A 23,508-nucleotide genomic window follows, 5' to 3' on the forward strand; every position below is an offset into this window, starting at 1 on the left:
TAGCTGCTGACTTTTAATATAAGGACACCTACCTGTCCAGGGATCCAGTGATGTCCTTACTCAAGATGATTCTTCAATCTACTTTGGGTGCAGGAGCCGACATCTTAAGTAGAGGATTCTGGCAGTGAAGCCTTCCGGCTTCAGTCATTTTCCTACTGCGCATGTTTGAGCTCCACTATGCTTTGTGAATGGTCCCACAGTCTTCTGGGGCCTGTGATGTGTCCCAGAAGGCTGTAAGGGGAAGGAGGATGGGTGGACCGTTGCAGCGATCTGACCGGTAGTGGGGGAGGAGAGTGGGTACCTGTCAAAACCAGGTACCCGCTCCCACCCAAAAAAGTGCCAAATATTGCAGTGGTTGGGGGGAGGATGCAAAGAAGTAGAACTTCCCCTTTTGGGAAATTGAAATTGAAATTCCGCTTTTACTTTTTAAGCAGTTACCAAACCAGTTCTTATCTTTTAAGACAAAGATTCTACTCAGATTAATATAAACTGACCATTTTGTAATCACCCTGTCAGTGTTAAAATTTTTTTTTCTTTATCAACCCTCTCTGCCTTTATCAACAGGTAATACAAAAATGATATGGGGGGGATTCTGAAAAACATAGGTCACTGTATAAACTCTATTAACAGACTGCATCATATATGTCTTTTGATTCTGCCCATAATCCCATTAGTCTAGATTAAAGATGAACTAAAGCCACAAATACCTCCACTCCAAAAATCTGACATCTGCTCAGCCCCTATCTGCCACATCTTCTCTCCAGTTTCTTCCTGCCAGTTTGAGTGGTTGGCATGGAAGGCTGTAACTGCCATGCATGTGCAGGACTTCATTCATCCTGGCACACACACATCTTTTTGAGAATGCACCCTGAGCTGTGCATGTGCAGCTGAGTGGATATTTTAAAGAGGACTGGATTACGAACAGGTAGGTGAGATAGTTTCAGTAAAGAAAAGACATGCTTCTTCTGCAATAAATAGAGCCTGCCTACTTGAAATGTTGTTTATTTTACACTTTCATCACAAAGACTAAGAGAACCAGTCCACTAGAGAGGCTCAGACTGAAGCAGCTCTGTTTTGATGAGAAAACAGAGTTATGCAACAAATAATCAACTGGCGGAAGATTATTTACTCTATATATATATATATATATTAAAAAGTATCTATCAAACAATTTCCTTTAGTACAAACTTTTTTTTTATCCTTGACAGTTAGAAAATGCCTTCTAAAATAATCCCACTGCCACGACTTTCAGAGGCAAAAATGTTATTTGAACTCTACTTAGGCTAATGTAATTAAAGTACATAAGTGCAAAAAGATTTAATGGCTGATAAAATAAAGATGAAAGTATATGATATTTATTGTAGGTTCATAGTTGTTTAGGAGAAATAACTATTTGTTTTTTTGAAGGGATTTTGCCGAATGTTATTTTGGCCTTTGCTTTGGTTTTAGGGTGAAACATAAATTTGTTCATCAAATATATGGTCTAGATTTTGTGATGCAACTGACTGTTTTGAAGCATTAATTTACTCTAGCTTTTACTGAAAGATAAAAGTCACTTCATAGCCTAACAAATTTAGATGAATGTGTGGTATTTGCAGAATGTTGCAATAAACAAAATAAGTACAACATTCCAGTATATTCCAATAATGGAGAATACAATTATGTAAAGAGTAAATGGAGTAAGTATAACTTTAGCATGATTGCATTTAAGATACATAGTGCTATAAACCACAGAAACAACCAAATATTTGATTACATTGTAGGAAACATTACACATTCTAATTGACCAGCAAGTGCTACAAAACTTTTTGTTTTTTTTTACAATTTGCAGCAACCATAATTCAATCCATCAAGTTGTTTGAAAATGATAAAATAGCAACTCAGCTCAAAACAAAGAATGCAATATCCAGTAGAATAAAATGGACCTTGTCCCAAGAACACATGCAGGCCCCTAGTGAAAAATAATAGGACCCAATCCTGTTTATCATGGTCACTGGACCAATTGTCAACTTTTCAGACATAGTGACTTGCGTAGAAAACCGTACTGTAACTAACTGTACAATTTTTGGTTTTAGGTATACCTTGCCCACTATATTCAGTATGCTCTTTTTAATGATTTCCAGATCATTACATTTATGCTTCCAAAGTTTTTTAAAAATGCTTATTAAATTGTTCCCATTTCTGGCCCTATACAACAAGTATACTGTACATATTTCACATTGCATAACTCAGGCTGTCCCTACACATTAAGAAATACACATTGCCACAACATGGTGTTCATAGTTCTATTTCTTAAACAGTCAGTATGGAATGGTGTTGGATCGGTGACAACAGTAAGGTAAGTGTTTAGGGATGGGGTAGGGGGAGAGCAGTTAGTGGAGAGTTTTTTTTTCCTAAATAGAGAATACATTAAAATAAAAAACATTTCGACTTTAGAACCACTTTAATGCTTTACTGCTGCATCTTCTGTGGTCTCTTAGTCAGCAGTGGGACATTGTATTGAGGAAGAACTGGCCCAAATGTACTAGAGAAAAGAAAGGTATTTTACTTGCTACCTTTTACTAAAACAGCAAAGGGACTAGTTGCTAAAAGAGCTAGCAGTCAGAATTAAAATATAGGTTTATAATTGACCCTGATACCTCCTTATGCAGTTTGCCAGCTTTCCCTTTTCTTTCCCTACAGCTGCTTCCAATACACTGACACTATGGGGTTTATTTACTAATAGCAAACATACTGTTCACTTTGCAAGTGAATTTTCCCTTAGTTTAGGGAATTTGGAGAAATTTCACTTTGCAAAGAAAACTCAATTGTTGGCAAGTAGAAAAATAAAAAACTACCTTTTGCGTGCACATGAATGGGTGATAGAAGTCAGCTAATTTACTGAGCTAAGGAAATATCCCTTGCAAAGTAAACAACCTATTTGCCTTTAGTAAATCAACAACTATGGCTGCCTTGCACACCCTTTTTATAGAGAGGATCTGGATTACCTGAAAGCCCCCTTATTGGCCTTTCAAAGTCTGCTGCCCATAGTTCAAAGGTCATGCAGAGCATTATGGTTTTAAAAAAATCTTCCAGGTAAATCTGCTCATAAATTCGCTAGGACCACAAATCTTGAACCTGCAGGATTCACCATGAACCCATTGTAATGGTTAACTTAAGCTTCATTCCTACTCTCCAATAGCAACACTGAAAAAAAATACAGCTTTTATATTTACTGTAAAATCTTTTTCTTTAAATCCATTGAGGGACACAGTAACACTAGATAATCTTAAACTATGGGGTTATAATGCCTTCAGGAGGTTGGGACACTAGCAAACAAAAACTTTAGGGAAGCCCCCTGTGTAACTCCAACTTCAAACATCATGTCTCATCTTTGTGAGCAATCATTATACAAGGTGAAACACTCAGAGATACAGATCCTGCATCCCTCATGGACTTTAGGAAATTGATTTTATGGTAAGCGGAAAATCTTATTTTCTTTGTGGTCTATTGGGGGACGCAGGAATAGGAATAGGAATATTTAACCAATGGGCTGTACAAAAACAGTCCAAATGAGAGATACAAAATTGCCACAAATAGATCCAGCAACTCAAAAATCATACTACACATGGTGAAGAAGAAACCACACATGAAAATAAGGTTAGATGGAGAAGGAGACTGATTTTATCAATTTCATAGTCCAAGTGTCAGAGCCTGCGATTGAACCTGGGCCTTCTGCAGTGAGAGGCAATGTTTCTTCTCACTGAGCCACCTGGAATGCTGAGCAGCTCCCTTGACTATTCTTTGGATGATCCTGCCTTGGCCCTGTTGGTCTTGAACCTTGAACTCCTTGCTCCTCCCATGAACTTCCTATAAAAGCCATGTCCATACACTTCCTCCTTGCCAGATTATTGTACCTTCCCAGCTAATATCCCGCTTACTGTTCCTGCCGCTGTCTACATCTTCGTTACCGACCTTTGGCTTGCTACTGACTATGATTCTGCCTCATCCTATCTACTATCATTTGTGACCGACCCTTGGCTTGTGACTGACTCCGCTTTTCTTTGATCCCTAATCTGTTTGATCCGCTTTTGGTTTCCAGCTTGCTCATTCCCTGGTGGGGTGATCCTGAGATCTGCGACCTGGTATTAGCACGCAGCCAAATCCATCTCCACAATTAGGAGCTCTGGGGAAAACCGGTTAATACTTAGACCCCGCACCTCAGGTGAGCCTGCGTCATTCCCAGGGTGATCCGCTGGTGTACCAACCCTGCTGGTTTCAGGTAAGCCTTACACTGCTGTAGCAACTGGTCTCTGAACCTGACCTAGACCGTGACACCAAGGGATCTTCAGGACTGTTCCCTTTCTCTTGAGAGAAACCAGTGGGGTTACCATATGACATGGCTAGCGAGTTTATTAAGTTCAAGGCATGGAAGAAATGTACATTTCCATGGAAGGATGAAGAGTGGCATGTTCAAATAGAGCTCTCACCTACCAAGAAGAGACAAAGAGTTTAAAGAATTGAAAGAGTATGCTGATCAGCAAAGATTCTTAAACCTAAAATTTAGCTAAGAAAATAATTATCTACAGCGCTATTGACCTAACTTACCTATAATGAAGTATGTCCTACATCATGCAGGCTGTTGGCTTCTGTTGAAATACTCAAAGCTGTTAACCTTCTCAGCACTGGAAGGTTTTCCCCAGAAAAAGGATAAGAAACCCTGCATAGAAGATTTCTTGGGATCTAGCAGCCTGCAAGAGCTGTACATCTTTCATTACAGCTAAGTTAGGTCACTAAAGCTGTAGTGATATTTTTAGCTGAATTTCAGCAATAAACCTTCACAGAGAAAGAGAATGCAGTGCAGAGAAAGTCAGACTAGGGAAGACAATGACTCTGAAATATTTAATCTGTAAAATTATACTTGAGGATACTTCTGAACAGGATAGTCCATACTGATAGGGCGAGAACCATGGGTAGCTTGGCCAAAACTTCTTAAAAGGGAAAAAGGTCTCTGTAATCCCATAGACCCAGAAAAGGTAATTGTGAAAAGGATCCAGCAAAGACTAGGAAATCCAATTTCCTGAGTTGGGGCTGTTTACAAGGATCACGGAACAGAATCCACCAGATGTGCTAGAGTTCCCTTTATTCACCATTTTAAAATTGAACTGAATAGTGGAATAATAATAGGGCATAGAATGGTCAGTTCCCTATTTAGGAAGAAAATACCAAGAACTGATGGTAGAGGATCATATAGATTATGTCATCTATCAGAAGAAGACAAATGAGGAGCGATAAACACCATGATGAGTGCAATTAGGCAGGACCTCACAGGCTCCTTTGTAAGAAGGAGTAGAGGTAAAGGTGTAATAGTATTCTGCAACACAGGTTTCTAACATCATAGGAAATAGAGGTTTCAGAGTGTAAGGAATACAAAACCAAAAAAACAGGATGTAAGCCCTAGAGTGGAAGCAACAAGGAGAGCCTGAAGAACAACACTGTAAGAAGGAGGTACCCCTGGTACCCAATTTAATGTCTCTAAGAGGCCATCACAACTAAAGAGGAGAACTTGAGAGTCTTGCTTTGTGCTAGCAGTCTTTTAAAAAAATGTGATTCACTAATATATGGTTACTTGCATTAAAATCAACACCATGAGAAGACAAAGAGTAGTTCCAGTTAATTCAAACTGAGAATAAATATGGGGTTTAACTGTCTATAAGTGAAAGGCAAAGGCCTCATAAACCAGTGTTTACATGTCTGGAAGGTCCACACAAGGTAGGAGCCATTTGTCAAGGAAGGAGCCATTTGTCAAGGAATTCCCCATCAAAGGAAAAACACATTATCAGGCAGAATGTATGGTTGCATTGGAAGTTCCCTCATAGATATTTTCTGTAGCACAGTCTCTAAAGACTCTCAATGTACAGTATATGCATAACAGAGTGTTTGTAGTTTTGCATATTTGTGTCATCAATATCCTGGTCAAACACAGATTCCACAGGAATAGGCTGTGAAGGTCCTCATTCTGAATCAAAGGTAACAATAGAGGGCTCAGACACCCTGAGAAATAAAACAATTAGGTTCTGCTGTAGATGACTCCGGGGCATGTAATGAATGTCTGGAAGCAGATTGTTTCAGTCTATGTGCGAATAATGGAATAAAGTCAAAAATGGATTTAGGTGGCTTGAAAGTCACAGCACAGGTTTTAGTTCTGGGCAGCAGAACTATAGAAGCTACTGATGAGGATGAGCCTATAAAAATATGGGTAGCAGGTTCTAAAATATAGAATTAAGTTCTTTCTGGGTATACCAGTCAAGCACTCCGTAAACAGTGGGAAAATAGGAAACAATGTCACCCAATGCAGAGGGAATGTCCTTTAAACATCTGTTAACAGACATACTGAATAACGATATAAACCCCAAATGAGGCAAGGCCTAGCCTACAACCTCAGTAGTGGGTGCTGGTGAGAGTTGTAGGTGGATAAGAGTGCTCAAATCACTGAAGACAGGTAATGGAGCAAAACCAGAAGTCTGAATGATTTCTAATGCACTGAGTTTCCTCAGGTGTAACCATTACCTCAGTAAATAGGGTGGGAAATTTTAAAAAACAAATTATGTTGGCTAGTTAAATTGTGAGGTAGTGCCTAATACTGCTGCCCAAATGGCCATAGCCATTGAATTGTTTTGAGAGACTGGGTCACACTGTCAGATTGTGCCATAGCTCTAAATCATGATAGCACTCTGCAGGTTACCGATAGAGGAGACAAAGGATGGAGAAACAACATAGGGCAGATATGAGTGGGTTGCATAACTGCAAATTGCAGTTTCACTCTGTATGGAATTCTCTAAGGCCAGGCCACACCAATGACTGTGCCATGGCCCTGGGCCTGGAAAGTGGTTTGCTGTTGACACAGTATCCAAGGGTCTGGAAATTGCCACAATGCAGTATCTAGTGCCTGAAAGACACACATCAGGTTGCCTTTGCCCAATTCAGAGGTTCACTCACAAAGAGAGGTTTCAGAGATGGGTAACACCAGAGCCTGTGCCACTTCTCTGAAACTGAGGAATGTTCTGCAGTTAAGCAGCAGTGTACACAAAGTTTTGAAAAAAGGGTTTAATGCAGAGCTTAGTGCCTGAGGGCCACATACCAGAATGCCATGTCTAGAGGCTTCCTCACAGGGTTTTCAAAGACTTTGTTACACCAGAAGCTGTGCCATGGCCCTGGATCTTGAAAGTCTTGAAAGTTGAGATCTGACGCCAATCATGGTGACATCACTGGAAACAGGAGGGAGGTAGTCTAGCAAGCGCACTCCTTCCTCAGGCCGTGTTCACGGAAGGAGGGACTGCTTGCCTCCTATTTCCATTACCAGTGAACACAGCCTGAGGAATGAGTGCGCCTGCTAGACTACCTCCCTCCTGTTTCCAGTGATGTCACCATGATTGGTGTCAGATCTCCCAGCTTGCTCAAAGCCCTGGATACCACCAGTGCAACGGGTCCTGGAGTACACCACCCACAGCGGTCGAGAGCTTAATACCCACTGGAGAAAGCTGTCATGTGATATGAAAGGCTTTACACTGCCTTTTGTGATTTGCTCTGTTTTGTAAATAAATATTATTTATTACCTTACTACACTCAGAAGAAGTAGAGAACAGCAGTGCTTTCTACCAATTACAGAGGAGCTTCTAGTCTGAAGGCTGGCTGCTTCATTCTGAGTGTGTGTTTTTAGACTATGGACAATTCTTCCTTACCCTGAAAGTCCTCAGCTATTTTAGTTATATTGCTCATTTCTGGTTACATCCACCTGATTTACTTACTTTCCAGCGCCACTATTTTTGTCTATCTGCAAGCAATAAATTAGACTGCTTGAATGAAGAAAAAAATTGTCTACAGATTACCAAGGATGTTGATAGAAAAGAAATTTGGTAAGAAGCATTTACTGCAGAAGAGATGGTATGTCAAAAGCCTTTCTGCTTGCAGTTTCTTTTAAAGCACAGTTCCTCTTTAAAGATAAGTTGCAAGATTTAATTCACTTTTACCACAAAGAATAGATTGTAATGCTCTTTTAGGACTATATCTTGCATCTGTCTAGTGGCACGAATGGAATGATACCCCATAACACTGGCCTCTGGGCACAAAGCTAAAAATGAACCTTGGGAGTGTACTAATGATTATCATCAAAGTAATCACATGAACTAGGTTGCTATAATGCTATAAGTAAATAGTAAAAAAATATAATTACCAATGAAATAAGCCAGGAGAATCGCAAGAAGCACAGCTGCAGCAATGGCTGATAAAGCTGCACATTTCCAGCTGCAATACTTGGACGGTTTCTTCAGTTTGAAGGCATTTCTGGAGAAAGTATTTCTGGGTAACAGCCTAGGAGGAGGTGTGTATACTGTTCCTGATGTCAGTGGATATCCAGGAGAAGAGCTGCTGAATAAAGGAGTTGTTCCAGATGATGTCTTGAACAAGAAGTGCCTAAAAAAAAAACCAAGGAGGCAGAAATATAAAAAACGCAATGCACATTCAAATCATACTCATGAGGCTGAAACAAGAGATGGCAGCTGGGGTGGCATAGCAGTGCGGACAACAGTTTTTAAATGTAACCAACTTACTGTTTCTGTAGTACGAATTCCCATAAAGCAATACGCAAACCTAGTCAAATATTAATGCTAGTATAAATGCATACAGACATGTTTAGCTGCAAGCAAAATTGACAGATACTGAATATTACATTTTTTGGCACATTTAATTCATGAACAGAGGACATCTGTTAGCAAAAAAATACAACATTTCATTAACCCACTCCCAGAATGTCCAAGCAAACTCATGTCTGCACATTGTTTAACAGTTGGTACAGTGGCCCACTGACCTGACTGAAGCAGATAAATACTTGGATCACATGTAACAATTCATGTTATTGTAAAGTAAGAATGAGCAAATCCTGTTTATAATCTATGAAACCCCAATTTAGTAGCAAATCCTATTGAAGTATATGGAGGAAATCTTGATACTAAATTATGGTCATTTTCAGGGATTATAGCCAAACTATTGCAAAATTTGGCACGGGCAGCAGGACACTACTGTGGGGGACATTTAACAGAGCAATAAATAAAAATGAGTGTACAGCAGAGGGAGGGTGCTATTAATGTGATTTCAAGGAGGACATGGAAAAAGTACCAATCCTTTAAATTACATGCTTTGGAGATGTCTTTAAGCTGTGTGTAGTTATAGAAACCAGTGCTGTGAAAATGACTTTTCTAATAGGCTCTTACCAACACATGTCACATAGACAAGTAAAGGGAGGAGGAGTAAGAGAGATAATGGGTTCATCTTCCAATATATTTTGGTGTCAGACCATATCTATACTAATACATCCAACTAAAATTCTAACAGTCTGGTCCTGCAAGAGAGAGGAACAGCGCACTCAGAGTATGAGACTCCACTAGTGAGAACATAATACATGAGTATAACTCTACTGCACTCTGGATGGACTGCAAGCAAAGAGCCTGGGAAACATCTCCTACAAGTCTGATTCCCACTCCATGTACCTTTTCAATATGCCCCCTGTTACTCCTCCTTTTCATATTACTATCCTCTATTCTCAAAATCTAATTTCTTTACCCCTCTACACCACCTCAAAGCTTAAACATATCGCCCTCACTTCTACCATCTCCCTATTACTGCTCTCATCACCTCCTGCTTATACTTTACTCACCTGCTGACCCAAACACCAGCACAGGAAGGCATGTGCAATCATATACATCCTGATCCCACCTTACTTTCCTCACCCTCCACCTTCTCCTAACCTCTGGGGATATCTCACCAAACCCTGCTCCTCCAGTATCTCACCCCCACACCCCCTATCCCTGTGCTCCTAAAAACCACCCTCCCTTTTTCATGTGCACTCTGGAATGACCGCTCTGTCTGTAATAAGCTCAACTTTGTCCATAACTTGTCTCCCACTCCCTTAACCTTCTAGCAATTACAGAAACCTGGCTTCAAGCATCAGATTCTGCTTCTCCCGCAGCACTTTCCTATGGAGGCCTTCTCTGGACTCACTCACCCAGACCCAGTGGTTGGAAAGGAGGTAGAGTTGGTTTGCTTCTATCCCCACTAAGCACCTTTCAAGTCCTTCATAACCCTCCCTCTCTATTATTCTCTTCTTTCGAGACTCACTGCATTCGGCTGTTTTCTCCCATTTCTCTGAGAATGGCAGTGATCTACCGGCCTTCTGGATCAGTGTCTATCTTTCTTGATGACGTCTCTGCCTGGCTACCCTACTTTTCTCTCCTCTGAAATACCCACTATCATTCTTGGAGACTTTAACATTTCCATTAATGTTAACAACCCAACTACAGCCCAACTCTTCAACCTAACCTCATGTTTTGCCTTAACACAGTGGACACAGTCCTCCACTCACTCTGATGGAAATACATTAGACCTTGTTTTCTCCCATCTTTGCACTCCCTACAACCTCACAAACACACCCCCTTTCCTTTCTCTGATCACAATCTCATCACCTTCACAGTGTCCTCCTCTTCAAACACCTCCAAGCAGCAATTACCCGCAGAAACTTTCATAACGTAAACCCTTCTCTTTTCCACTCTGCAACTGACTGCCTCTATGACAGAATCTCTCCCCTGTCCTACCCTGACCTGGCCACTACTGTCTACAATAGTTCGCATTCATCCACACTAGACTCACTTGCTCCTCTAACTACATAAAGTATCATTCCAACCATTACAACCATGGCAGTCTGACACCAGAAATCTTAAGAGACATAGCCATGCACTGGAGCGATTAACAGCTCATCATCCAGTCCTCATCATCTCTTCTCTACTTTTAACTCTCTACTTTCTCCACCTCCACCCAGTACCTCACTCACTGCTTACGAGATTGCAAATCATTTCAAAAACAAGATTGATGCAATTTGTAGAGGCATTTCCACTGCACAGACATCTATCCCGCTTAGCATACCTTATACTAAACCTCCCTAAACACTTTCCTCTTTTGACCTTGCTACTACTAAAAAGGTCACTAAGGTTTTCTCGGAAGCCCGTCTCACCTCCTGCCCCTTGGATCCTGTCCCCTCACAACTACTACGGTCACCATCTTCTATCCTATGCTCCCTCACTCACATCTTCAATCTCTCCCTCTCTAATGGTGCTTTCTCCACCCCTCTAAAGCATGCATACATCACTCCCATACTTAAAAAACCCTCCCTGGACCCCTCCAACCTGAACAACTTAAGACCCATCTCCCTGCTCCCATTTGCCTCAAAACTCTTAGAACGCTTAGTCTACAATCACCTGAACTCCTACCGCACTGAAAACAACCTTCTTGACCCTTTACAGTCTGGCTTTTGCTCACTACACTCCACTGAAACTGCCCTACTAAAAGTTACTAATGATTTACTAACTGCTAAAACCAATGGCCACTACTCTATACTCTTATTACTTGACCTCTCTGCGGCTCTGAATACTGTTGACCATCCCCTCCTCCTCCAAAAACTCCATTCTCTTGGCCTCTGAGACTTTGCTCTCTCCTGGTTCTCCTCCTACCTATCACAGTGCTCCTTTAGCATTACCTATAACTCTGTCTCCTCCTTTCCACTTCCTCTTTCTGTAGGGGTCCCTCAAGGTTCTGTCCTTGGACCGCTTCTCTTCTCCATTTACACCTCCTACCTTGGTCACGTGATAAACTCCAATGGCTTTAAGCACCATCTCTATGCTGATGACACACAAATCTATCTTTCTACTCCTCACCTCACCCCTTCAGTCTCCTCTCGCATTACTAACCTACTAAGTGACATATCGCCATGAGTGTCACTCCACTTCCTCAAACTCAATCTTTTGAAAACTGAGCTCATACTATTCCCTCCAGCCCGTGCCCCCTCCCCTGACTTCTCCATCAAGATCAATAATACAACCATCAGTCCCTCCCCTTAAGCCAGGGTACTAGGTGTAATCCTTGACTCCCATATGTCCTTTCAGCCCCAAATCCAATCACTGTCCGAATCTTGTAGACTTCACCTCCACAACATCTCCAAGAGACCAAGATATGCCCGTTCTTAACCTCTGAAACTACTAAGCAACTTATTCACTCCCTTGTTATCTCTCTCCTTAACTATTGTAGCTCCCTCCTCATTGGCCTACCTAATCGCAGGCTATCCCCTCTTCAGTCTAACATTAATGCTGCTGCCAGACTCGTCCAGCTTACTAACCGTTCCATATCTGCCATCCCTCTCTGCCAATCCCTCCCCTGGCTTCCCATTGCCCAACAAATAAAATTCAAAACATTAACAATCACATATAAAACCATTTATAACTTTGCCCCAAAGTACATCACCAATCTTGTCTCCAAATATCACCCAAACTGTCCTCTCAGCTCCTCCCACAACCTCCTCCAACTAGCTCCCTTGTCTCCTCCTCCCATGCTCATCTCTAGGACTTCTCCAGAGCCTCCCCCATCCTCTGGAACTCTCTACTCCAATATATCCGACTATCATCTACTATGGCCACTTTTAGGCAATCTCTGAAAATCTATCTCTTCAGGGAAGCCTATCCTGCCTCCAGCTAATAATGGAATCTTCTATTCCTTCTACTAGTCCATCCCCCACAGTTATTTCCTTTTGTACCACCAGCCCCTACCTCTTAGATTGTAAGCTTCAAGGAGCAGGGCCGTCCTAACCCTCTTGTATTGAACGGTATTGTTGCTGTATTGTCTCCCTTTATTTTGTAAAAACGCTGAGCAAACTGTTGGCACTATATAAATCCTGTATAATAATAATAATAATAACAGAAGAATATAGGTCAAGTGTCATCTCAGTCTCAAACCAGGGTGAAGAGACGGGCAGATCGGAGAGTATTCCCCTGCTATTAGGCGTAGAGCCATGTTCCTTTAAACATATAAAAATGAGAGGGGCCCTAAGGTCTACTCTTATACTTCCATTTATAATCTTCAAACATTCATCATAAAAAAGAGAAAAACAAAGAGAAGAAAAGAGAGAGGAAGGAAAGAGAAAAGAGAATTGGTGCTATATCCGGTGTGAAACTGACTTTTAACAAAATTAATCAGACCTGGTACACAGAGGACTACTAAACACCCATTGCAGATGTTACTTATAAAATCAATGTAGCTATTTTATATACATGTAAATAATAAAAGATTTTTTGGGTATATAGGGATATGGAAAGAGGTTTGGGCATACCTGGGGTGAGGATGCGCAATGTTTTGCGTGCAGAGTGGTTTTTTTTTAATTATTTTATTTTATCAAAGGATAATGTAAGGTGTTGTGAAAAAAAGTCAGAAATTGACTGTCAGCAACAGCTGCCTGATGCATTCTTATCACCCGAAGCTGAAAATTACAGTTTAAAAATAGAAAACGGCCTCAATTAAAAAGGAAAAGTGTTAACAATTCTAGATCTAGGTCCTTAACAGGACTAAGTGTACAGATATGTAAACACAGGCACACAAGAAAATGTAAAACAGCACTCCAATTCAAAAAAACTAGTTCGCTAAAGTAGTTGTAAACCCAATCACTAAAATGTAATTAAAGCTTTAAAATTATATCATATGGAAAGCCTTTATTTACATTTTGTTTTCATGAAAATAACAGATGGGGATACTGATATAAAGGTTCTTGTGTGGGCACTTTGTGCTATTGAGTGGCAAAGCTCTGTCCCATCACCCACCATTTCTGGCTTGTAAGTCACCATGTCACATGCTCTCCCAAAAGATCTGAGCTGATGCACATTGCCCAAGTATCACCTATTGTTTTTACTAATAAAAATGCCCTGTGAAAAAAACACACGCAGTCTGTTATCACTGTAATGCATGCAGACAGGGACAGACATGCAGTCTGTTATCACTGTAATGCATGCAGACAGGGACAGACATGCAGTCTGTTATCACTGTAATGCATGCAGACAGGGACAGACATGCAGTCTGTTATCACTGTAATGCATGCAGATAGGGACAGACATGCAGTCTGTTATCACTGTAATGCATGCAGATAGGGACAGACATGCAGTCTGTTATCACTGTAATGCATGCAGATAGGGACAGACCTTAAAGATGTAACAAAGGATGAAAAATGCACAGTATTTTTCTACACACATGACAATCTGTAATGGTTTATATCAACTTATACAGATTTATAGGTGCCTACAAACCCTATACTAATTGCTCCTTATCCAGGTTGTCAGCAGCACTTCTAAATGTATTCCTATTATTACGACTATAAGCGCATTTTCACGCCCAAATGCAATGCATGCAATATTTTTTTACATTCTTAATGAATGCCTTTATGTCCATTTTGTGCATTTAATTAAAACATTAAATTTTCCCCTTCTTCATATAATTTCAATTTCTTGTTATGAATTATGATGGACTAGAGATTTACCTTTGTGCAGTTGTGTAACTACATTGAAACAAAGGTTCTAAATTAGACTTAAACCCTAAATATATGACATTTAGCCCTGGTTCAAACCTGTGCGACTTCAGGTGTGACATGCGATTTACAAATCACACCTGAAGACTTATCTATTGTATTTCTATGGCACTGTCTTAATCAGTGCAATTTGAAGGAGCGGGCTTTCAAAAATAGTTCCTGTACTACTTTTTCCGATTTCATTGTGCCTTGCATTGACTTCTATTAAATGAAGTTGCAAGCCACAGTGAATTCAGAGGTACAAATTGAACTGATCTGCCACTTTGAAATCGCGTGAAGTAGCACGATTTCAAAGTTGCATTCTATGTGTACCAGGGCTCATGGGTTGATTTACTAAAGGCAAACAGACTGTGCACTTTGCAAAGTGTAGCTGAACTTTGCAAGATCAGTTGTTTCAGAGCTTAGTACATGAGCAGAAGCTCTGATGATTTCCATCATCCAATCATGTGCAAGCAAAATTTTTTTCTTTTTTTTCCTTGCCCGTAATTGGTTATTCTTTGAACAATTTAACTTTACCTCATTTATTAAGCACTAAAGCAACTGCACTTGCAGAGTGCACAGTCTATTTGCTTTTAGTAAATCAACCCCTTAGTTTGCTAAATCACTGAGTATATGAAACAATTACCATTTCTTTAATTTTTTTTTATCCCCTTTTTTATCTCACTGGTGCTGTTCACCTTTACCCTTTTTTCTTTCACCCCCTGTCTGCATGCATTTACTCCAGCATGAGCTGCACAGATCCACATTGGCTCACAATTGATAAGATCCAAAACTATTTAGACAGAATAAAGGTGAATAAAGCACCTGGACAGATGGCATACACCCACGGGTCCTTAAAGAATTGAGCTCTGTCATTTCAAAGCCATTGTTTCTCATTTTTAGGGACTCTTTAATGACTAACATAGTACCACTGGATTGGTGTAAGGCCAACGTGGTGCCAATATTTAATAAAGGGGTCAAAATCTTTACCAAGTAATTATAGACCTGTTAGTTTAACTTCTATATTTGCAAAGATACTGGAGAGTTTAACAAAAGATCACATAGATGTCTTCTTGTTGGAAAAAAATATTTTAAGCAACAGACAGCATGGGCTCATGAAAGTCAGAAGTTGTCCAACAAATCTGATTTCTTTTATGAGGAGGTGAGCAAAACCTTGGACAGAGGGGTGGCGGTTGACGTGGTATACTTGGATTTTGCAAAAGCATTTGACACAGTTCCCCACACACAGCTAATGTGTAAGGTAAAGTCTACAGGCTTGGAAAAATCCAAAGGTCTGGGATTAAAAATCCCATTTCATTCCTTGCAGATGACACCAAGCTGTGCAGTGGAATAATGTCCTTACATGATGTCTCCAACTTACAAGCCGACCTCAATGCACTGTTTAATTGGGCAACTATGTGGCAAATGAGGTTTAATGTTGATAAATGTAAGGTTATGCACTTGGGGGCTAAGAACCCTCTTCTGGGGGTACCCTGTCAGCACTCTGGGCTCCTCCTCTTCCCTGTGTGTCACCATAGGAAGCTGCTTCCTATGACGGCACATCCATGGGCGCAATCCCGAGCCACGCTCTGTGTGTCCACTGACACACACAGTGCTGCTTGGCCCCTCCCTCCAATCCCTCATCACTGTATTTAATTGACAGTATTAAGAGTCAGTAGCTCCCGCTGCTCTTACTGGATCTAGTGAGGAAGGAAAGAGAGAGAGCGCTGCAGAGATCATTTTGTTTTAAAGGGAATGTAAAAGCTGATTCATACATTTTATTTAGTATGTGCAGGGTTGAAAAAAAACATTAAAACTTATTTTTTAGTAACATAAATATGAATGTAGCATAACAATATTTTTCTTTCTACTTCTGAGTCAGTGGGTGAAGCTTCAGACACTTTTTCAGTGTTTAAAGGCTTTCAGCTTCTTTGATGAAAAAAGCCTGTTTCTTCAGCTCATTGACTCATCGACAGTGATTCATCTCTCAGTCTATTCAGTCTAAATTTTCTATCTTATAGATTGTACCTCAAAACATGCAACTCCAATGTATGTTTTTTTAGCTAAACTATGATGCTCTGGGAATCCTCTGTCATATATTAAATGTTTATTTCTAAAAATTAGGCTGTGTATACAAACAGTTATAAAACATCAGTTCTAAAACGTTGAATCAAAAAGTGGAGCTTTAGTCCTCATGCACACTGGACGTTTTTACAGCTGCTGTTTTTGGCTTTTGGTGTTTTCCTCTACAGCCAGTAAACTCCCCATCATGTTATCCTATGTGTCCAGGCACATAGGCTTTAATCAGCATTTTTTTGGCAGGGTAAATCAGACACAAGGGGGCTCCAATCTCAGTGTAGATGGTTAAAGATTTACTGGTAACAAGAGGTTAAAAACTACTCACAAACGTAAGAAGTATAATAGCATGGTAAAGGAATGCCCTCAGTCTGCCAGTGCATCTCTGCTCCTCCTGCATAACCAGGATCTGTCTTCACATCACTGGCAGACTGAGGGCTTACCAAAGGCATTCCTTTACCATGCTATTATACTTCTTACATTTTGAGTAGTTTTTAACCTTTTGTTACCAATAAATCTTTAATCCTCTACACCGAGATTGGTGCCCCCTTGTGTCCAATTTATCTTCTACAGAGTTCTGCTTCACTCTATGGGGAGCTGCCTTCACCATCCATCTGCCACCTAGGACCCTTGGACTATGTACTTGCCCATCTCCATTTGTCGCTTCATCGCCACCCAATTTTGAACTCATTACTATTGTACGCCTATTCCCCTATTTTTATTTCTCCCGCTGTATCCGTCATTTGTCACTGACCAATCTAGACTCTTCATGTGTGGTCCTCTCCCAGCGCCATTTTGCTTTTCATTTATTTTTTGGCAGGGGCGTTTCCTTGTTGGAAAAACCCCCCAGAACTAGTGGGTTTCTATAGGAATTGTTTAGCTATAAAAACGCTCTAACGCTGGTAAATGTAGAAAAACACAGCAAACCAGCATTTTTTGGGCAAATTTTTTTTATGTGTGTAAAAAAAATGCTAAAAAATGCAAATGCAGAAATTTCAGCTAAACTCTCATGCAAAAATGCTAAACAAACGCTGAAAAAATCATGTTTATAACATGACTTTAACAGCTAACACTACCAGAGATAAACGCCCAGTGTGCATGTAGCCTTAGAAGTCTTTTCAGTATTTAAAGGCTTTCAGTTTGTTTCTTTGGTGAAAGAAGCCTGTTTATGCAGCTCATTGACTCATCAACAGTGACATATCTCTTATCAGACAACTCAGTCTGAAAATACCATCAAACATGAATCTCTGATGTACTATTTATTTAACTAAACCATGTTGCTCTGGGAATCCTTTGACATGTAATAATTGTTTATTTGTAAAAGGAAGACTATGTATATAAACTGTTATAAAGCATCTGCTTAAAATATAGAAAAACAAACAAAAATCAACTAAAATAAAATTGGCCCAAGCCCATTATAGTTGACCATTAAAGTAGACCTTTATTGAGATAATTAGGGAGGCCACCATTGCTGATCTACTTCTGAAAATGCTAGTTACCTAACTGTCAATCTTTTATATTTTCTGACCTGAAATAAGCATTCATCCAGTAAAGTCACAACTCTTGATTTGCATACTTGTTCCATGTCAGTGGCTCAGAAAACTTTGAAGCCATATGACAGTCATGCAACTAGCATCTTAAGAGGTAAAAGTCAGCCGTGTCAAACCCTATGTATTTCTCAGTACATGCTACCTATAAATCTTTGTATGCAAGTAAATTTTAACTCATTGCCGTTGTGTATACCTTTAAAGGAAAACTGCTAACAGGATTAAAAAATGGCCAGAGTACTAAGATAAGTACACTTTGTAAATGTTAATAATCACCATTATGCAGACATACAACCTACATTGTATAGATTAACTATCTATTGTAGAGGGTTGCTTTACATTTTTATCTGATGTGTCAGGACTGCCTCTAAGAAGAAACTGAAGTGCCTGTGGTGAATAGTTCATGGTGCAATGAACGTTAGATATACATTTCTGAAAGATTCTTTATTTTTTTGCTACAGGTCTAAAAACGTATAGAATTTATTTTTGAGCCCAACTGGTACAGCTCTCCTTTAAATAGTTAAACTGACATTTTAACCTCATCCTGATATACTGTAAAGTTCTAATAGGTTGCTAATTGCATCAATTCATATGCATATTTGTGTGTAGCCAGCCTTAAAGAATGTGTATATTTTTAAATAAAAGTAAAAAAAAACTTGATTTAGAATTTTAACAGCTGAGAGGTAAATTTGCATTGGAGTAAAATCTTCTGCTACTAAATAAAACATATAACGTAAAAATATTCCATAACTTCAAAGCACTAAGTGCTTAAAATACAATATTATCTGTAAATACATTTGTAAACAGTAGTGACATATCATAATACATCAATGAATCCTTAAATGAACCTTTCTAAACAAAACTGCAAAAGAGAAACATAAATATGTTTATTATAATAATAAGGGTGAAATACACTTTTATTGGTACTGCTAGAGGTACATAAAATCATACAAAACAAGATGCTGGTGAAGGCACATTTTATACTATATTAGAGGGTTTAATCAGTCAGGACTATCTGATTGTGGCATATTGGGCTTTTCCAGTGCAACCTCAGAGGATTCAGGATGTTTTTTGCTCAATCGGAAACAATATCAGTGCTGCCTGGGTCCCTGCTAATGTTGGGTAAATCCATATTTTGAATTGTCACTGGAACAGCAATAGAAGGAAATTCTTCCAATGGGGATACTTGTTCCAGTGACAATTCTAAAAAGCTTATCATATACAAAATACAATCTGACCATACAATTTCTGTACAACCTCTTTTAGATTTACCAGGCCTTTCTAATTTGAGTATTTAACTAAATTATCCAAAACATTGGTATCCATTTAGGCAGGTCTGTATGCTACATATTTGTTGGTAGATCTATGGAGAGTGTACAGTAAGACTGTAACATGTGTTTTGAACTTAAGAGAGAGTTTACCTCTCTTTGCAGTGATTTCCTTTCATTTCGTATAGTTTCTATAGTACAGGAAGTGGGAGCAAATTGGGACACAGGAGCAAAATGAAACAGGGATTTTACCCATTTGACATTCTTTACTTGGACAGAAAGAAATTTACCTTTACATACAGAAAAGCTGTGAAAATGTGGATTAGACTACCGTAAGAACTAGTTCTGGCCAGCTCAGTAAATTGTTTTAAAAAAGAGCTAGATGCATTCCTAAATATTAACATTTCTTCTGGGGGACAATAGCTTTTTTTTTCCTTCCTCTGGGTCATGCGTGGGTATATAATTCTGCATATGGAGGTTTTCTTAAATTTTTTATGTTTAATTTTTTCTTTTGGTTGAACTAGATGGACTTGTGTCTTTTTTTTCACCTAATTATATAACAATGTCCACAATTTTAAAAAGTTTTAGCTTCAGATACAACTTTACATCAGTCTTATGCTTATTGAAATTTCGGGAAATTTCAGGAGATTTCACTAAAGGGTAGAGTTCTTGATGGTGAAAACAATGGAATATTCCAGTATTAGGTGTGTTTAATCCAAGAGAAGCACATGTGATAAGCTGACAATACAGGGGCCCATTTAGGAGATAGGGACAAAGTGTTGTTCATACACTACATGTTTTAAGGTGACAAGGACCTTAATAGCAGGATCACCACATATAAATTTACCGAAAGCTCTAGATATAAATACATGGGAAATTACTTTTTTAAAAGACTTTAGAGATTGTGTTTACATACACTTTAAGTTAATTTCTTGTGTTTTTTTCCTAGCTCCTTAAAATAAATAGAAGCTAGTTCCAAAATGTGTGTTTCTGAATTGAAGCACATTTTTATCCCCACCAGAATTGCTAAATTTTCACTCTGCTGGCTTAGACATGTCTCCCTCTGGAACAAACATACAATCACATAGGCCGAAGTTTACTTCAGTACAGGATTAACAAGGTAACATTTTATTGCTCTGCTCTTCTGAGCCGTAATACAGCTAAAGACTTGTACAAAACAATGAATTAGTTGGACTTTGCAACATTTCAACCTCTTAATTATAATGCATTAATTGGAAACACATTCAACCCTTTAGCCTATTAAATAACTGGACAGCTGATAATGAGTTTAGCGTAGAATTTTCCCAGAATACAATGGCCAAAACATGCACAGGATTAGAGATTATAGGTACACATTTGTTTTTTAAAATGCCAAGTTATCTAGGTAGCTGTAAAATACATTATTGCAGGGAAATTGTTAATTTTATTTTAACAGTTAGTTCAGAATCTATGCTCCTTGCCTAAATGGTGATTGGCTGGGATGATGTAGACGTGAATGAAACTGCTCTATTATTCATCAATAATTGTTTAAAGCCCCCATTCATGCCTGGGCATTTTGGAACTTGAAGCTCCAAAATGCTTTACAAGCTAAATTCCATGCTATTCAAATGACCCTGTTCACATCTGCGCTTATGCCTGTAGCTCAATGCTAAAGTTTGAAAAGATACATAAGCTACTTTTACAGATAGGGTATTACAAGGGTAATGAGGTGAAATGTCAATACCCACTGCTGCAGGTATAAAGTGCATGCACCTAGATGTACCTACACAAAGTACTTACCTCTCTAAGGGTCCAAATCTGGGTCCTCCCTCCAGGGCATGGCTGACTTCTGTTGGAGGGCCTTGTGGTCAGTTTATGAAACAGCTCTCCAGATTGGTGCTGCAACCAATCAGAAAGCAGCTCTCCTAATTGGCATTGGCTTAAATGGAAAGGTAACATATGGCTCAAGTTTGAGCAACATGTCACTACTTCTAAGTCAAGTCCTATGCTGCAGTAACCTTACCTGTGTCTTTCATGCCTGCCACTAATCCTCGGTGTCCTCTGGCTTTCTCAGCTGCTAGTTTTTGGCGTACTAACCCTCCTGTGCCTTAGTGTCCATGTGAAGAGCCTTGTTTTGAAGAAGGGGGTGAGTCCCCCAAAAGGCATCAGAAAATGAACAAGCTGTGGCAATTGGCATTCAGGAAGTGCCACCTCTTTGTCTGTCACTTGGGCCAGTATTAAGCCATAATGGGAGGGTTTGAAAGGCTGCTGCATGCATGTGTATGTATGTACATGAACCTCTAGGTGTCCACATTTTATACCTGCATTTATTTTAATTATTGACTCTCTTTAAGCAGTGATGAGTTTTAATGCATGATATACTGTACGTTATAAATACATGCTCCTAGAAAAACATCTTCCTGTAATATAGTGTATTTTCCCTTCTTTCCTGTTCTTTCATTATTTAGCTAACAACATGAACATTCTGTGTGCCATGAAAAGGTGATGCTTTTGCTACAGGCAGGTTACAGAAGTTTTTAGAAAAAACAAACAATCTATACTAGTTAATCTAAATACAAACATTTATTGTACAGTACATTTATATACTAATATTTTATCAGCTTAATTTATTACAAGCACAGGCATTATAGCTTAATTCTCTCAAGTTAAAATTAATATACTGTATTATTTTAATGGGTTAACCTACTATTAGTTTCTAGCATAATTGTCATGAGAATTCCGATGACAATGGAACACAGTACTAGGCCCAACCAGCATCTGTCCTTCTGGTAATAATGCTGTTCCATTCAAGCCCTTGGGAAAATAGTAAGAACTGTCTGGTTGAGCCACACAGCCCTAATGAACTGTTTTTCTTCTTCCCTAAGGCCAAATCAGAAAAAATCTAATACATCCTAGAACAAATGAGATGCAGAAATGTGCAGTTCTGTGCAAATAATTGTGCTGTCCAGGGCAGAAAAATCATGGATATAATGTGAGGTTTAATAAGCGCTCTATACATTTTATAGTTACATTTGTAAAACAGAAAGTTGACATGCCACTTAACTTGTTTCATCAAGCTTGTGCTAAGCCTGACAGTATAATTCAGGACAAATAAACATACTATCCAAAGTTCCCATTATATAACCAGTATAAACATCATCATGCGCTTAATATCAGCTAATAGAGTAGCTTTAAATAACAGTGTACTGTATGTAAATGAGCACTTATGCCATATGTAACAATGAGCAAAAAGAAGGAAACGCAAGGTGGAAAGAAAGAGTTGAAGAAAGGAATATGGAGGAATGGTTAAAAAATAGCAAAGGTCATAAGAAGATTTGTATTTCTTGAATATGAAAGACTGAAGAGAACCTAATCATGATATTAACGAGGACCTTCACTATCCACACACCTACTTTCCCTGGAATGAATCTCCCCTATTTAAAAAAAAAACAAAAAAAACTTTTTTCCTGCACACAGTCTCCCCAGTTCCCAATTTCTCACCTAGGTGAGAATGACATAGTCCCCAAGCCTCCCAGCCTCCTGATATATTCATGTCATACATACCAGGATGCTGGAGTCTATCAGTCAAAAATGTGCATGTGCACCTACCCAGGGTTGGCATTTCCATCCTGGTTCTTGCAACCAGCCCCCTATTGACGCATGTTATCAGAGGGCCAGCTGCAAGAACCAGGATGAGACAGTTGGCTCCCAATGATGATAGACAGTAATATAGCAGCATGAGACCCAGTGAAAGCAACAGAGCAGCAGATCGCTACAGAAAACCACTGGATTCACTAGTTGCCTGTTTATGCTCAATACGCATTCTCACACAAACAAGGTAGGTAAGGAGTAGAAGAAAAAAATGTATGGGGGTGAAGTTTCCCTTTAAGCAAAGTATGGATCATAAGAGAATTGGAGAAGGATGGTGGTTTCATTTTTAGCTAGTAAGATAAAGGATAAGTGTATATGGTCAAAGCACAGGTTTGTTTAAAGCTGTTTAATCTTAATTCAAATCCATAGTAAAAAAGAGTTGAACACTATGGTTTTATGCTGATAATGAAGTGGCCCAACTGTAGGATGTACTACAGCAAAAGTGACATTTAGAAAACAATGATTGGCACTAGATGGTTCTATATGAAACAAAGCATCTGAGAGATCCCAATCAACATCAATATCATGCTCTTTGTCAAGGATTCACCCACACGCCACGCCCACAGCGACTAGCTAACTG

General features: G+C 39.3%; 1 protein-coding gene across 9 annotated transcripts in view; it reads right to left on the reverse strand.

Annotated features, from left to right (window-relative positions):
* TENM2 (teneurin transmembrane protein 2) overlaps positions 1 to 23,508 on the reverse strand; it is a 1,359,942-nt gene that overhangs the window by 609,112 nt on the left and 727,322 nt on the right. For all 9 annotated transcript variants that reach the window (XM_089656707.1, XM_089656704.1, XM_089656705.1 and 6 more), the window contains one exon: positions 8,213 to 8,451. In XM_089656707.1, coding sequence (XP_089512833.1) covers positions 8,213 to 8,451 — 239 coding nt within the window. The remainder of the gene's footprint in view (positions 1 to 8,212; positions 8,452 to 23,508) is intronic.

This window comes from Staurois parvus, unplaced genomic scaffold, assembly GCF_062004578.1.
Source record: "Staurois parvus isolate SC_StPar_1 unplaced genomic scaffold, SC_StPar_1.0 ptg000930l, whole genome shotgun sequence".
NCBI classification, from domain to species: Eukaryota; Metazoa; Chordata; class Amphibia; order Anura; family Ranidae; genus Staurois; species Staurois parvus.